Source organism: Coffea arabica, chromosome 6e (genome assembly GCF_036785885.1).
Source record: "Coffea arabica cultivar ET-39 chromosome 6e, Coffea Arabica ET-39 HiFi, whole genome shotgun sequence".
NCBI classification, from domain to species: domain Eukaryota; kingdom Viridiplantae; phylum Streptophyta; class Magnoliopsida; order Gentianales; family Rubiaceae; genus Coffea; species Coffea arabica.
In genome coordinates this window covers 387,351-405,294 of record NC_092321.1, presented here as the reverse complement: position 1 = coordinate 405,294, position 17,944 = coordinate 387,351, and the positions used below count along the sequence as shown (strand labels likewise).

Here is a 17,944-nt window from a genome sequence, read left to right as displayed (position 1 = left end):
TTAGGAAATCAAACACACGACAGAGGTAAACATTACCACAGTAATAAAATACAACCGGAGGGAGAGGGCGAGAGAGAGAGAGAGGGGGGGGGGGGTTCAAATTAATAGGATGATGATGATCCTCTCTCGTTTCAGCAAATTCTACAGGTGGTGCGATAGTGTCGAGTTAAAGTAATATAATACAAGTTTGGTGCAGTTTAAGGTTTGAATGAATGGTTAACGAGTCGAGAGCAAAGTAGCAGTAGTACTACATTTGTGATTTGTCCCATGAAACGCAACCCCGGAGGAGCCGGTGAGATGCGGTTTGTGGTGTTGTTCCTAAGAATTCGCCGCTGTTTCCTTCTCTGGGGCGGAGGGGAGCAAGCAAACCAATATGACTGGATTGGCATGGATAATATTAATGGATTTGCTTCAGGTACTGGCAACCCGCTGGTCCGTTTGCAACTCTAGCTCACTAAGCTGCGGTCTGAACCTATCCCTCCACATATCCCGGCTACATCCAAACCCACCAGTTTCCCGCCGTCGTACGTCCACCAAAACCAACTCATCGGTTAACCGGTGAATCTGGAGTGCCCCCGTGAAATTCCCGTCCTGCCCCTCCAACCTCACCCCGAACCCTTTGCCCTTCCTCGTCAGCCTCACCCTCTCCTCCTTGGCCACCTCCTCCACCCTCTCCAGAATCCTCTCCGGAGGCTCCGCCGACACAAACCTCTCACCCTCGACCCCCTCATCGCTGTCGCAGAACAAACCCGACAGGTCGAAGCCCGTGGAGAAGGAAATGATGTCGAAGGCATTCAGGAAGCCTTTGTTATCACTGACGTTGCGATAACCGTCAGCGGGGTCGGGGTCAGTGTCCTTGAAGAGCAGGTAGTCCAACTCGGGGTCCGTCGGCGAATAGCCGCATTTCCTCTCCTTCAAGAAACCGCCCCTCTTAACCCAGGGATCGTTCAGGATCTCGTCCATCGTGATCCGGGTCTCCGGGTTTTTGTCCAGAAGCCGCGATAGCAAGCGTTTCAAGTCCGGGGACGTCCACTTGGGGCATCGGAACTCGCCTTCGTAGATTTTCCTATACATTACCATGAGGTTGGTGTCGTTGAATGGTAGGTAACCTGCGTTCAGGACGTAGAGGATGACCCCGCACGACCAGATGTCCACCTTCGCCCCATCGTAGCCTTTCTTCGCCAGGACTTCAGGCGCCACGTAAGCCGGCGTCCCGCAGAGGGTGTGCAGGAGCCCGTCCGCTCTGATCTGATCCGTCACCGCGCTCAGGCCGAAATCCGTTACCTTTAAGTCCCAGTTCTCGTCCAAGAGCAGGTTCTCGGGCTTCAGGTCGCGGTGGTAGACCCCCCGGGAGTGGCAGCACTGCACGGCGGAGATTAGTTGCTGGAAATAGCGACGGCTGAGGTCTTCGCTGAAGCGGCCTTTGGCAACCTTGGCGAAGAGCTCACCTCCTTTGGCGAACTCCATCACCAAATAAATCTTGGTCTTGGTGGCCAGGACCTCCAGGAGGCGGACGATGTTGGGGTGGCGCAGCCGGCGCATGATAGAGATCTCCCGCTTCACGTGCGCCCTGAGGTTTCCTTTGGCAACTTTGCGCTTGCTGACGGCCTTGATGGCCACGTTGTTGCCGGTGCGGATGTCCCGGGCATGGTACACCTTGGCGAAGCCCCCGCATCCTAGGAGTTTCCTAACCTCATATTTTCCGAACAGGCTAACTTCCCCTGGCGGGTAATCTCCGCCACCGCTCCGCTGCTGCTGTGTTATTGCTCTTGTAGGAGTTGTTGCTGCTGGCAATGCGTAGCCATCGTCATCTTCCATCTCTGGCTCACTGTATATTCTTGTTCGCCCGAATTTCGTGTGGGTGGCATCAAATCTTTGGTTTTGGATACAAGTGGAATGAATCAGAAGAGAGGAGGGTGCAGGTTCTGGGATCAATCAGTACTGTGTTTTGAAGGCAAATCAGTGTGTGTCTGAGGGTGCAAGTTCTGGGATCAATAGTGTGGTAGTATCAGACGTATATTAATTTTTGAATGACAAGTTTGACTAGACTGTTTTTATGATTTTTCTTCCCTTTTTTTTTTCTTTTGAGATTTACAAATCTTTTCTGCCGTGGATTGTCTAACAAACTCTAGCCCAGGACATGCTTACAGGATAAGTACTAGATAAATTTCAAAAGATAACAGATACAAAGAGTATAAGTTGAGGGGAAATTATATGTACAGAGAGAGATGGAGAACAGGAATGATATGGAGAACAGGAATGTACGCTAATTCTCTACTACATGATGCATATAGTAGCAGTGTCATGCGTGGCTATTTAAGTTGGTTTCTCCCAACGAAGTGAAGATGCATGGGTGGTTTGACAGCCCAATCAAATGAGGACCTGATTGGGTACAACAAAATTGAGAGACTGGATTGGCTAATAAATTATTTGTGTGGCTCATTCAAATGGGAACCTGATTGGTTACAACCTACAACAAATTGTTGTTGAAGGATTATATTGGTTAAAAGTAAAATTGAGGAGCGATTTTAGCTTCAATGAATAATTGAAGGACTATTTGTGTCATTTACTCTATTTAGATGAGGCAAACTAAAATTTTTTTTTTCAAAATGAATTTTTTTTTTTCTACGAATGAGTCTAAGAGGGGAAAGATTGTTTGTGATATCCACAGAGAGAGTTTTCGTTCAAAAGTTTACTAATCTCCTATTTACCACTAATCTAATAATGTTCTAATTGACTAATGGCTTTCTTGTTGGGTCCACAATCAACCCAATCTCGGACGGCTAGTACACTCAAGTAACACCAGAAAATTAGAAAAGATCAGGGCCAGGGTTTTACGAGGTGTTTCTGTTCTGACTTTGAGAAATATATGTTATCGATGTAGTTCCTAAATTATAGTGAGTATTTTACAACCTAATGTTTTTATTAAAAAGGAAAGAAAAAGGGTACATCCAATGTGCGTGCGGTTTAGAAATGATTAAAATAAATTAACATAATATAAATTGTGTTTTTCACGTACAAACAACTTATATAAATTTATTAAAGAATTTTGATTTATAAGATCATAGTAATTTGGTAGTTACAATACTTAACCGATTGTATTAGTTACAATACTTAATGAGAGGGAAATTGTATTAGTTACTAAGAGTGAAAATAAATGCAATTCTCGCTGATTCTTGCAACATTTAACCGATTTTGACTATTGTTTTCTCTCTATTTTATACGTAATAAATGTTATTCAAATTGTTTAATATTAAAACAAGTACCCAAAAAAAAAAAAAAGGAATTTATCAGATTCACTTACCTAGCTCGATTTAAAAACATATAACTATGTACATCTTTAGATTTGCAGCGTTACTTTTTCTTTTCTCTTTGAAATAGATTCTTCCATGCAGTAATTTGAATAACTTTGACATGTAAACAAAGACCAAATTGAGCCCCCGTAAACATATTCGTTCGTTCAATAATTCCTTTCTTTTTCACATTTACAAAAGGAAAAGAGACTAATCAGAGTTTACTAGTCATCGATGGACGTATCCAATAGGTAACTGAAAAGAATCCACTCTACGGGTCCGTTTGTTTCGGGTGAAAATGTTTTCCAGGAAAATATTTTCCTAATTTCCCCTGTTTGGTTGCACAAAAGTTACTGAAAACATTTTCCTATGTAAAATATTTTCACTCATCTTATGGAAAACAACTTCCCTTCCAAACTTACTGAAGTTGTTTTCCGAAATGCATGCATCCCGCCTGTAGTATGTTCCAAACTTACTAAAAACATCTTGTAATATGTTCTTTTTTTTTTTAGTGTAAACAGGAGGACTCGAATCCAAGACCTCTTCCTTACACTCCCTCCCCCGTACCACCCAACCCAACCCTCCCCCTAGTATATTCAAAAAAAAAAAAAAAAAACCTCATCCTGCTCATCCTATGCTAGTAATTAATTATGTATAATAGGAACATTTTTTTCTAGAGAAACTTTCAGCAGTAAGAGTGCAAGATATATGTCACAATAAGCATTGCATGTGATTGATATTTGACACTAAATGGCCAGCAATTTGTTCATTGCTTAAGGAGATATTTTTTATTCATATATACATTTCTCCAAGATTTTTTAAAATTAAACAATGAGATAAATTTTCTTATTTTGCATGGGAAGAAGTATGTAGTTATAATGTGTAGAAAGTAAAGATAGAGATAAAAGTGAAAATATTTCAAAAGTTAAACAAACACTAGAAAAATGAAGTAAGAAAATATTTTTAATAAACTAACCAAACACCTGAAAATGATGAAAGGGAAATGATTTTCATGGAAAATTACTTCCACGGAAAATATTTTCCCAAGGAAAACATTTTACTTCCAACCAAACAGATCCTACGTATTGTTAAGTGAACGATGGACGGACGACGCGGGGAAGATTTTGCTGGTAGTAGCACATGCTACTAGTACATAATAAGAAATCATTATACATAAATTTTGGGGCCATGGGATTCCGTTCAACAATTTTGTTGTCGTTCTCGGGTACTCTTTGTAAATCAATTCAAACAATGTGCCTTTTTTTTTTTTTTTTTTTTGGGCTGAGGGAATCAAATGTGCTACTCCATTTTTGAAGTGGACATAAAGATAAAGATAAAGAAAAAGGGTAGAATTGCCCCCGCAAGCTATAATACCCGGTCCAACCAGATATTTGCCACATGCTATAATAATTACCACATCACCATTTTCATTATCGCATCGCATCGCAGGTCCGTACATCGCCCAACGCATATAACAAAGCCGGCGGCGGCGGGAGGATGGATGGTCAAATCAGTTGTCTAACCCACGTTGACCGTCCTTCAGGTACACCACCGGGGCAGTAGCAGTAGTATTTTTCTTCAATTGAAGTTGGCTGCTAACAAAAGAAAAAGGTTGGCTGCTAAAAAAATCAATTTATTACTACTATGTATCAAAAAAAAAAAAAAAAGGTAGAAGAAATTCTCACCAACCCAAAATTTGAAACATGGGTTGTTGAGGCGAGGGGGGTTTTAAGAACATGAATAATGAATGAAGCATATCAAAGCGGGGTCTTATTCACGCACATACTGACGGGCGTTGTTCCCTCAGCCAGCCGCCCGGCGGCCAATACGACATTTCCAGCCAAAAAACTAGTGTACGGTAAAACCAAACTGACGTTGATGTACTACTATTATGCTGCATTCTGGTTAGGATAGGATAGGATGTGATATTATTGTCTGATTATCCAAACGCGTATTTTATTCTGATTATTCCATTCCACGCACGTACGATTGTATTCATCCTTTAATTGCAAAGCTAGAGGTGGTGGTTCCCAGAGGATGAAGTGGTGGAGAGGCGAGGTGAGGTGAAGTGACCGAACACCCGGAAAAGTACTACACATATCATCTAAAAGGAATAATTTCATACCAAAACTTACGCTGTGAGGTTTTTAGCTATTTTGCTTAGTTCCCTTAACGTTTTATGAATTACACTTGCCTCTCTCGATTTAACATTTTAAAAACCAAAATTTAAAATAGAGTAAAAAATTTAATGAACATTCTAAAATGCTCTTATCTTATAAAGTTTTATTTGTTCATCCAAACGATTGCAAAGTAATTTAACACAATTATAAAAATAAAAAAAAAGTGTCAAGTTCTTCGTGCCAATTCTTGTTATTTAATAATCACCTATAACAATAAATCTTTTTTTTCTGTAATAGACTATATTTCATAGTGCTTTATTGAGGAATATAGATTCTTTTTAAGATAGAGAATAAAGTGCTATCTTTATTTTTTAAAACTCTATGGACTCATTTTTTTTTTTTTTTTTTATAAAATAGAGTTTATGGACTAGGTTAGTGATAGAACTACCATGGTTTGGTAGTAGTGATACTGGGTTATTTGTTTTTTTTAATTATTGTTGATTCATTCTTGATTTTGATGCAAAGAAAAGAGCTACAAACAAATTAGATGATGTTAAAAATTATCAATAAAATTATAAACACATCCTTTGCATAAACATGGCAATAAGAGAGTTTTTATTAAAATATTAAGGTTAGTATTCTCATTTTAAATGGGCAAGGGAGGTAGGTGTAATTTTTGAAACTTTAGAGGAGCCAAGTGAAATTATTAGAAACTTTAGGGAAGGCTTATGAAGTTATCCCTTTAAAAAAAAAAAGCAGCACAATTCCAAATGTATGGATAAGTGTGTTTTTTCTCTTCCTAGCACCCAAATTATTAACCACAAATAAAAAGAAAGGTGCAAGAACAAGGCGATAATGAGATGAAGAAGACGACGACAATGACGAGGGATGGTGGTCCAATGGCTCGGATTATCTCATTAGGCCCAATTCAAAGCATTCCGGAGGAGTCCATACAAGATAGGTCACTTTGTTCTTTGGAAGCGAAGTCAATACAAACAACTCATAGAAAACTGAAAAACAAAATGATGTTGTTATTCACGAGCCCATTTGAAGCCCAATAGAAGCACTGTATCATTTTCATGGATAGTGTAACAAAGAAGTTGCTTGGATCTCCAGAGCCTTCTTCTTCCTTCCGGTCTATTCTTTTTAATTTCTTGTGAAAGACCACAAATGTGTTCAGCCCGAGGCAGGGGGGGAGACATTGGTGACAGAGGGTCGACAGATATTTGGGTGATGGACCAGATTTGTAGGAGTTGGTGACCCAGACCATGAATATCACACAGTCGTGCTTTGTTGGGCTCCAACCGGCTCTGTAATATGTATTAGTTGATTATCTCTTTTTTTTTATTGGTTTAATTGAAGGATAAATATTACCTGACAGTGTACACACTATCATCACCGTTAGATTCATGACACATATATGTATAAAATTTGAATTTCAACAAATTCAAATATTGTATAATTATCATTAATGCAAAACTGATAGCGTAATTATACTGAAATATTAATCCTTAACTGAAAAGGTGCTAACGTAAATCAAGCGGTTTCAAAATGAGCTCTAAATGCGTGCAAAGACCGTAAAACTTATCCGATTAAAACTGACGTGGCACATACATGACGAAACTTTTGGAGTTGAGGACACGTATCATTTCCGTAGGGAGATGATGATAATATTTTCCTTTTATTTATTGTTTTCCACTGGGTCTCTCTCAGCATATGCCAGTTGTGAATTATTAAAATTAACTTTCCATTTCATTCTATGTACTAATTAAATTCACATACAACTTTTCTAATTATATTGCGTGCGCGCGCCCACAGATTCGTCTGTCTATCTAGGAATTTTTTTTTTTTTATAAAAAAAAAAAACCAGAAAAAACAAAAAGGAAGAAGCGCTACAGTACTTGGTGGCTGCGTCGGTATTAGGAGTGGAAATTACCTAAAATTAGGCACTTCTCTATAATAATAATAATAATAAATTATTGGGGGTGTTAGTGACAGGAGGAGAAGAAGAGTGGGGATGGATGGATGGAGGCAGAGAGAGAGGGAAGAAAGAAAGAATTACGTGTCATGTAATCCACTCCAGCCCAATTATGGACGTGGTTGGTTACAACAAACTTGAACCAAATCAAAGTCAATTTGGTTTTCGTCGCACACAGTACGTACTATTACTATACTTGTTTTGTCAATTAGGAGTATTTTTTTTTTTTGAAAAGTATATATATATAAAACTTTATTTGATCATGGTATCATCATCATCATTATTCATTACCTTGTTGTTATCATGTCGACTATCTAATTGAACCGAAATATTTATTTTTGATTTTGTTCGGGAGTGCGTCGAAAACTATAATACGACATTTGCAGAGAAAATTTGAATGAAGGATTGGGCTCTCTGCGTGTCTTGTTTCGTCTCTTTACACAAGTCCAAACGCTTAACTCTGTATGGAGCTTTGACCAACACACGGCCGGCCTGTAAAAAAAGAAGCCATATATGTTACTTGAAACCCAACACAAGCAAAGCAGCACTATAAATTAAAAAAAAAAAAGTACTCCTAAAAAAAACCGAAGGGACGAAATTAAAAGTTTCCATGGTGTGTACGGAATGGACATTCACGCTGTCCTATCTAAAACCAATAATAATAATAGTATATATATATGATGATGAGTGGATGAGCATATCTCGTGAAAACGATAAAAGAGTAGCACTAGTAGTTTTATTAATTATTAGACAGTAAAAGAAAAAAGAACAAAGCTGAGATGAGATGGCTGCTGAGTTGATCATATATATATACTAGTACTAATAAGTTTTGTTTTATTAGAAGAACAAAGCTAAGTTTTTCTTTAAAACGAAAAAAAAAACAAATATCGATCATATAATCCCCAGCCCACAACACAATTCAAATCGTCGTATGTCCAGAACCATCATCATGTGACTCTGTCGGCTCACCAGCCGCCGAAAGCTGACTGTTAAAACAGTATCCAATCCTCTTACTTATACGCGGCTGCATACTTTTCTAGTCTCGTTCTCGCCTGCTTTTGAATTTCTCAACAAAAATATAACTACTCAGTTGCCCAATTCATTAAACTCTCTGATAGTTGCCCAACTATATTATTATTATTATATCTTTTTAACACAACACAACACAATTGACAATACCCCCTTCCAACCAATCACTCGCTCACTACCATCTGGTAAAAAACTGTTGAATAAATACTCTTTAGTTGCTACTACTATCTGGTAAAAATTGCAAGAGGACTCCGTGTATTTATATATATCTATTATATCTATATATACTAGGAAAGTTAAATTATTTACTTATGTCAAACAATTCGTTTGGCAAGTCAATTACTTAACCCAAAAAAAAAAAAGAAAAGGAAGGGCAGCAAGTTGAACGCAGTTGGTCCCCATTGGATAGGATAGGAGGCAGACTAGTATACAACTCATTTGATTCCCCTCCGTTTCCGTGGGCTTTCCCTTCCCTTTCCGCAGTCTTCTTCACATACGAATTAGTAGTAGTGAGAAAAAAGAAGGCCAATCAACCAAAAAAAAAAAATTTCTTTCGTCAATTATTAGCTTCTACCACGATTCTTTTTTTTTTTTTTTGTTTTCAATTAGTCTCCCAAATTACTCGTACTAATCTACTTCCCATCTTCCATTTCATCATCATCTACTTCTTCTGCAATCTTGGCATGCACGAGTCTGCGCACCATCACCACCGGCATAGTTATTAATCCTGACTGTCTGTCTTTGTCGTTATTCAACAATTTACCGATGGCAGTGTCGCCGGACGTATTCCCGCCAAGAAAACGGCGGCAGCCAGCCCCCCCTCCGAGTTTCTGCTCATCAGATAAGAAGCTGCTCCTCCAATCTCTGCTGCTCGTATCCCAGGAAATCTGCTCCTTACGCCCCCTTGGATCCCTGCTAAAGCGAAACACGTCATCCATCATCAGAAAATCCAGGCTGCTCTCCATTGTGTTCGAGGAGCTTCTCCGCCTCACTGTTTTCCCACCCGCTGCACTCGTTTGTTTGGAAGAGTTGTACATACTTCTTACAAGAATCAAAGCCTTGGTGGAGGACTCAACTAGTACCATTAATGATGATGACGATGACGATGACGATCATCATCATCATGACAATAATATTCCTGCTAGCAGCAGCAGCAGCAGCAAGATGTGGCTCCTCTTACAGCACGAATCCATCTCAAATTCTTTCCACGACCTCAACCTCGATCTCTTCACCATTTTAGACATTTTCCCCGCTCAAGAATTGGATTTATGTCAAGACGTCCGAGAATTATTGGCCCTCCTCACGAAACACTGCTTCGCTGAAAACGAGCGAGCCTACCCTGCAGACTCCCCCGACGCCCTTCTCCGAATTCAACTCCTTGACATGTTAGACAGCATTCACCGAGAAATCATCCCCGACCCTTCCCACCTCGCCCACATCTTCCGCAGCTTGGGTCTAGCCGATTCCACCAGCTGCCGGGACGAAATCGAGAGCCTCCAACGACAACACCACCTGCTCCAGCTACAGGCCGACCGCGCCAAATCCGCAGCCGACATCACCGCATTGATTGGGCTTGTCCGCTATGCCAAATGCGTACTCTACGGAGCTTCCGCCACCCCTGGCCGCAGCCCTAGGGCCACGCCGCCAAGCCACGACGACCTCAACATCCCGCCCGACTTCCGCTGCCCCATTTCTCTAGATTTGATGCGAGACCCTGTGGTGGTGTCCACGGGACAAACTTACGACCGCACCTCCATCGTCGCCTGGATCGAATCCGGTCATAACACGTGTCCCAAGACTGGTCAAAGCCTGGCCCACGCGGACGTGATTCCCAACCGGGCGCTCCAAAACTTGATTGCCGCGTGGTGCCGCGAGCAGAGGATTCCTTTCCTCCCAACCGGTGCCAATCCCAACGAGTCGTCGTCGTCTTCTTCGTGTGGCGGAGCTCCGGCTGCTCTCAACAAGACGGCCCTGGAGGCCACCAAGATGACGGTGACGTTTCTCCTAAGCGAGTTGACGGCGTCGCAGGAGGCTGAGATGGCGAACCGCGTGGTCCACGAGCTCCGCGTCCTTGCCAAGGCCGATTCGGACAGCCGCGCCTGCATCGCTGAGGCCGGAGCCCTGCCATTGCTCCTCAAGTTTTTAGGTTCTGAGCAGTCCAGCCTGCAGGTCAACGCCGTCACGACGATTCTGAATCTCTCCATCCTGGAGGCGAACAAGACGAGGATCATGGAGACCGAGGGAGTGCTGAACGGCGTGATTGAGGTGTTGAGGTCGGGTGCCACGTGGGAAGCGAAAGGGAACGCGGCGGCCACTATTTTTAGTTTGACGGGAGTGCACGCCTACCGAAAGAGGTTGGGAAGGAAGGCGCGGGTGGTGAAGGCATTGGTTGACTTGGCGCGGGATGGGCCCGGGGGATGCAAGAGGGACGCCATGGTCGCAATCTTGAATTTAGCCTGGGACCGGGAGGCTGTTGGGAAGTTGATTGAGGCCCGGGTGGTGGACATGGTGAGGGAAGTCATGGGTGAGCTACCGGAAGAGGCAGTGACCGTCCTGGAAGCGGTGGTGAGGAGGGGGGGGTTGACGGCAGTTGCGGCAGCTTATCATGTGGTGGAACAATTGGCGGGAGTGCTAAGGGAGGGGAGCGATACTGCCAGAGAGAGCGCGGCGGCAACACTGGCGAACATGTGCAGGAAAGGAGGATCGGAGATGGTGGGGGCACTAGCAGCAGTAGCGGGAGTGGAGAGGGTAATCTGGGAAGTAATGGGGATGGGAACGGGAAGAGGTAGGAGGAAGGCTGCAACTTTGCTGAGGATTCTTAGGAGATGGGCAGCCGGATTGGATGAAGCTGACGAAACATCGTCGACTAGTTACTCAGCTGTGAATATCTCCCCTTCTTCTTCAACCAGAGGGATAGTGTTGCCGGGCTAACACGCCCACCGTTGAATCACTAAACCAATAGTCCTGTCCCAGTGTCCTGTTCTTATCCAACCATCCCAATGTAAAATTGTCTTTTTCTTGATTTCATACATACATTCTTTTGTTCAAAGACAAATTCAATCCATATTTGTCACAACTTTTTTCGTTTGAGAAAGGCAGTCAATCATCACAGGGGACTTTCGGGAGCAATTAATCCTCGTTGTTGGGTTCATTATTTCGTCCTGTGTTATTGTATCATTAACCAACATGATTGTACTCTATAAATGTCTTTCACAATCGAAGACCAACTAGTTGGTTTTATGTTTTTCAATTCTGATTCCAGAAAGTCATCTGCTTATATATATATATATGGGTAAAAAATCGGAATGGTTCTCAAACTTTCAACTTTGTGCATTTTTAATCCTTCAACTCATAAGTGCGTAAATATAATTCTTCAATTAATAAAAATGTGCAGTTGTAGTTCTGCCGTCCTATTTGACCGTTAAGACGGACGAAAACACATCACGAACTGCTCACATGACATTTACTGGGGTAATCTCGTCAGCAAAATAGAGGGACTTTCCTCAAATCTCCTCCTTCTTCTTCTTCACTCCAATCGGGAAAGAAGCTTTGAGGACTGGTAGCAACAGATTGAGAGGCCCTCAATTGAGCTGAAAATGAGAAGATTCAACACTCCAACTCTCCCCATGTGCCCTTGCAGTATGTCCACGAAGATGGTGACTTCAAGGATATTGTTTGACTGTGAATGCAAAAACAGATGTCCAGATAGCGATATGACCCGGTTTGCTATTATTTGAAATATTATTTGGAATAATTACTATAGCACTTTTTGTGATTTGATATATGTGAGATAAAAGATAGTTGGGAATATAAAAAAGTGGATTGAAAAATGTGTTTATGATGCAAGCGAAATATTATTTGAGATAAATTTGCAATCCAAACACACTAGAAGGCTAAAGTGATTTGTCCAAGTTTATTTTGCAATGGCATGCGAACTGAAATCGGGTTAGCTTATATGAACTTTGGATGTTATATCTTGATTTTGCAGGCGATATGCTGAAGCTTTTGGATGTTTCCTCTGAGGACTATGTCTTGCTGATTACGTGTACAGCCACCTCTTGGACAACATCGTTTAAAGGTCTCCATTCTGCTTTTATTTTCGTTTTTGTTAAAAGAGAAACTTGTGGATTAGATTTTCGTTTTTGTTTGCTCATAGTAAAATTAGAAGCCTGCTAATATAATATTGCCTTAGATATACAACCTAAAATTTTAATCATAATTCGTATAATGTTCTCCTAAGGTTTGTACAGTTTGGCAACGCACGAACTTGATTGCATGGCTAAAAATTATTTTTCAGATTATAGAGTTCACCTCAGTCTTGGTGACTGTTAGTAGTGAAGCTGCAGAAAAGGAATTTGTTCGACTTGGTGTTGTGAAGAGAATTGTAGAATTATTTCTTGTGTAAGTATGCTATGTCTTTCTACCTTATCTAAGTAAGTCTGCTTTGTACCAACAGATCTTGGTTTGTTGGAGAATAAAATGAGCTACTGAGACTTGGGATAACCTTCAACTTTGTTGAAAAATTTTGCAGAACTTTGTACTGTTTAAGTGCACGTATCATATACTAACTGGGGGTTGAAGTAGATGCCCATCCTCCTAATTTTCCACTCCATCGTTCCTCTGGGCAGACATCAGCACCTCATCGATCTTCTTCCCTGCTGTAATCTCTTGACCGAAGGAGTATTCTAGGGTTTTGTAGAGGCCGGTGAAGAAGAAATTCAAAGTGCATCCGACGTTTGAAGTTTTTGAGGGGCTTTCTTGCTCTTTGTACCGTACTGACGAGATTACCCTCAATAAATATCATGTGAGTTGTCCATGATGTGTTTTCTGTCCATTTTAACAGTCAAATTGGACAAAAGGACTACGACTGCACATTTTTATTAATTAGAGGACTATATTTACGCACTTATTAGTTGGAGGATTAAAAACACGCAAAGTTGAAAGTTTGAGAACCACTGCGATTTTTTGCCATATATATATATGTATATATTTTACTACTGCCTGTTAAGGTCTCTTCAATTTTGCTTCATGGAGGGAACGCGGTGTTATTCATTTGTCTCCTACGATCTTAGGAGTAACCTTTTTCTGAATAAGCTCTTAATCCTAATCATGATGATCGAATGCAAGGCTTTTTGTCTGTGGAAACTGGAAAGATACATGCAAGTGCTCAAATCGAGGGAGGTCTCGTCCCCTTCCATCATGAGAAAACCCTGCGGGGCCTCTACGCAGGGTGTTTTGTCTCTTGAACCAAATTTGGAGCTCATATCAAATTCTGTTCACCATTTCTTCAAAACGCGTATATAAAGCTGGATAACCAACCAACAGAGCTTTAAAGCATACATGGGTGTAGGTTAAATGATCAAATCTCGTGACTTGCATTTTAAAAAAATTTAGGTTTTTCTAAAAAGTTTGTCAGCGGGTGCTTATGCACAAATATGGGTCGGTGGTGATTTAGTTTTCTCCAAATTTTCCTTGAACCTTTTTAGGTTAGGTCGGTGGTGGTTTAGTCCCCTTCGAGTTCTTCTTGGACCTTTTTTAGTTCTCCTCCTCTATATATAGGAGTAGGTCTAGAATAGATTCTATCGTGTTTAGAAAAAAAAAGTATATAAAGCTGGATAAACTTTTTATGTAATTTAATGATAAATTTTTAATTGTATAGGTATTTATTATTTATAAACAATTTTTTAAAAAAAATTCTCACAAGCATGAAAGTATTATTTTGCATAACCAAACAAAAAACATTGAAATATATTAGATGTTCCCTTGTAATGATATGTACTTGGGCCAGAAGACCCTTAAAATTACCAGACCGCATCACAAACAATTATATTTCCACATTGTTGGTACTACCACAAGTACATTCCAACTTGTTGATTGGAAGATATCATCCTGCTAGAGGCGCAAACGATTCTAATTAAATTAAAGTATCAAATATTATAGTGCTTAAACATTTTTGTTAACAAAGTTTAAAATTGTGTTTAGATTTGATTTGCTTATTTATCGAGCTGAGCTCTGACAAACTTTACTTTTATGGAGCCGAACTCAAGTAGTTTGAAATTTTTTACATATAAATTTCAAATTTGATACTAATTGAACCAAGCTTAAACTGAGTTTAAAATTTTATTAAACATAAATTATTTTTCGTAAGGACGAGCGCGCTCTTACGAAGCAAAATATTAATTTAGAGTGTGTGATAGTTTGATTTATTTATCCCGTACAAAGAGTGGGCATGTTGGTTGAGCCCAGGATGAAAAGCCCAAAGTCCACACGACCACAAGACATGGAAATAACCATCATTCTTTGGATTTTTACAGTTGTATTTCATTATCAGTCCAGAAACATGTGGCTCAATTCTTTCGCCTGCTCTTATGAAGGAAGGAGTTATCTATAAAAAGCTGCTGAAGTGCTAAAAAAGAGTTACTGGTTTCGCAAGGGAAAATGCGCTAGGTTGGATACGGGCATTCCTGCATTTCTTCCCAGTAGAGTCAGTAATTTTATCATGGATTAACGTCACAAGTAACCTACTAACCAAACAAGGCAAAAATAATAATAATTATAATAAAAAAAATCCTTTTAATCCAGAGCTTTTCTGGAGTAGCAAAACCTGTCCTAATTAACGCTGCTGCGGCGGAGCGTATATCAGTGACAAATGAGAAAGTGGTTTGTTAGGGGCTTCAAACTGAGAGTTGTCGGCCTAATTCTGAGGCATTTCTTCAAAATGCAGACTGGGGAGATTGCCTTCGTTTGTCTCCAAAATTCGAGAGCCACGTGATAGAATGTGCAGTCATACGAAGGCGGTGTGATATGGGTAGCACTGAACATCAACCATCTGTCACCCTTCGGATTCAGGTATGCAACTGTACAATTAATATTATTCAGGTGTTGATTTCGTAGGGCTCGTTTCAATCAGCAAACTGTTAACAACTTCTTTCTCCTGTTGCAGATGGTAGGTCTTGTGCTCCTCCCATCTGCATTGCATTTGATCCTATGGCTATGATTGAACGAAAACTGGATTAAGTGGTTGATTTTTTATCTGTTATCACGAGGAAAAATGTAAGAGCTGCTACATTTTTGAGTTTGTTTTAAGAAAGACTTCTGATGTCAGTGTTGCTGGACCAAATCAGTGGTTGGTTATGCGAAAACTGAGTGAAATCATCGGACAAATAGTATGTGGATAGGAGGAAAATATAAAAAGGAGCGGATTCTATGCCTATAAAGTCCACCTACACAAACCAAACCTAAATGATGACCCAGTTTCTTGATTTTAGAAATTCTCATATTTCAATCAATGGGGGGGGGTTTTGCAGGTGTAATCGTCCATAAATAAGAGGTGGAAAATTTCCATGCGTGGTGAGGACGGGAACTGAATAGGAAGGATGAGCATCTCCTACGGTCGAACCAATTAGGAGATGATCAATGGATTCTTTCATGCTTCCCGACAGTCGAATTGTATCTGAAGAAATATTCCTATCTTGCTTCCAGAAGATACTAGTAATTAATACTTTGTTAACTTTTTGTTATGGTTATATCAAAAGCAACAATCAAGAATAATGCAACTCCATTTCTCTGTTGCATGCGCTTTTGGACATAGTTTTCCTCCTCGGTGGCCCCCGTCTGTTTCTTTCTTTCTTTCTTTCTTTTTTAACTGAACGTCCCACCATTTCTATTTAAGTAATTATCGTTCCTACGCCCACCGCCAGCTCCCTCCCAAAGGCCTGAAAGTCTGTAACTAATCTATTACGCTCCATGAAAATAAGGAGGAGCAAAGTCATCTACCTTTTGTGCTCTTTCAAAATACTACTAGCAAAGGGCATACGCTACTGACGGGAGAGAGAGACAGAGTAGAGAGAGGAGGTAGCTTTGTGGTAATGGGCAATTACCGGTTTAGGCTGTCAGATATGATGCCAAATGCCTGGCTTTACAAGCTCAGAGAAATGAGTAAATCTAGAAACCAGAAAATGATACGCCCCACCAGTAAGAAACAGCATCAGACATCATCATCATCATCATCATTGGCCTCATCATTATCATCCAACAACATTGCAGCACCAGGCCTGTCATCCCAAACAGCAGGGCCTCCGCAGCATCCCCACCTCTCCTCTCAAAGAAAATCCTATTACTTTACCAGAGATCTATGCACTCCACCACCACCACCTGATGATCATGATCACGCATTCTACGACCAACATGACGACCACGTTACTAGAAGCTCACCACCGAGAAAATCATCCAGAAAAAAGCGTACCACCACAAGCAGAAACAGAGCAATATCATCATCCAATGACACTACTAGTCCCAGTCCCCGGCCGGCGAGGTCCTCCGTCGTCCCTGCGGAATGCAGCTGCAGGGCCACCATCCCATCGGTCTGCACGACTGAGCCCGATTCAACAACCCCTGAAGAGTACCCGAATCCTCCCCCCGATTGTCCCTCCTCCGATGATCAATCGCTTGAATTTTGCTCTACCCGCGGCACCCCTGCCGAAACAACTGTCCAGGGCATGGTCTCAGGGTCAGCTTCTTGTCGGTGCAAATCAGTCGAAAACAGGGCTGCTCTCTTGAACCAACCAGAATTGATCAAAAATGTTAGTGAGCCTTGTTCGGCTGCTAAGCTCGGGGATTTCAGCATTGAAGTCTCTGAAATACTCGATCTCCCTCCAATTATGACCAATAAGCCACCCTGCAGCAACATCAGCAAGGAGAGAGAAGAAGGGGATTATGAGCCAAGCTGCAGGCTGAGGGGAAGTGAGTACGGGTCTTTGTCCGTCAAAGTGGCCAAGGATGACATTCTCAGGAGTAGGAGTAATAATGCTCGTCCTTTCAAAGACCACAAGAAGACTGGTTGTCCTGCTCCTCCGGCGGCAACAGTTTCGGTGAGTTCGTCATCGCCGGGGGCCGGGGGTCTCAAGCTCAGAACAAACTCTCCCAGAATTGCAAACATGAGGATTCAATTGCAAGCCCGCAAAAGCTTGTCATCGTCGCCGTCGTCTTCTTCTTCTAGGAGTAGGAGCAGGAGCAGGAGGAGGAGGAGGAGCGTGTCGGAGAGCTTCGCGGTCGTGAAGTCATCCAAGGATCCCCAGAGTGATTTCAGGGAGTCAATGATGGAAATGATTGTGGAGAACAACATTTGCGCATCCAAAGACTTGGAAGATCTTCTGGCCTGCTATCTGTCCTTGAACTCAGACCAGTATCACGACTTGATCATCAGGGTCTTCAAGCAAATTTGGTTTGATATTGTGGGTCTTCATCACCCCAACTGATTCCCCCCACTCATCCCTTTTCATTTCCTCTGAATTTCTATTCTTCTTTGACCGTCAGTGTGGCTTTTTGGACATTGCTACTACACTGGAGTGTAATACTAATGTATTGTTCATGTTCGGCAGAAGGTACAGTGCCTGGCTAAGCTAGACGATGACTAGTTGTGTCGTGTGTAGTAAATTGATCCCACGGTCCTCATCTTCTTCGCTCGTCTGCAGGTGTACTTGAGAGTTACCATAACTTTACATCGAATTTTTTTTTTCCCTTTC

The 17,944-nt window shown here is 41.3% G+C and overlaps 3 protein-coding genes across 3 annotated transcripts; 2 read left to right on the top strand and 1 right to left on the bottom strand.

Annotated features, from left to right (window-relative positions):
* On the bottom strand, positions 1-2,286 carry LOC113695995 (CBL-interacting serine/threonine-protein kinase 14-like). Its single transcript, XM_027215273.2, has one exon. It carries the CDS (start codon positions 1,816-1,818, stop codon positions 412-414), a length of 1,407 nt encoding a protein of 468 aa, XP_027071074.1. The 5' UTR covers positions 1,819-2,286; the 3' UTR covers positions 1-411.
* Positions 2,287-8,736: 6,450 nt separating this feature from the next.
* Positions 8,737-11,670, top strand: LOC113695994 (U-box domain-containing protein 16-like). The gene has a single exon (XM_027215272.2). The coding sequence runs from the start codon at positions 9,186-9,188 to the stop codon at positions 11,349-11,351; it is 2,166 nt and encodes a 721-aa protein (XP_027071073.1). The 5' UTR covers positions 8,737-9,185; the 3' UTR covers positions 11,352-11,670.
* Positions 11,671-16,051: 4,381 nt separating this feature from the next.
* LOC113695779 (uncharacterized) lies at positions 16,052-17,944 on the top strand. The gene has a single exon (XM_027214930.2). It carries the CDS (start codon positions 16,289-16,291, stop codon positions 17,675-17,677), a length of 1,389 nt encoding a protein of 462 aa, XP_027070731.1. The 5' UTR covers positions 16,052-16,288; the 3' UTR covers positions 17,678-17,944.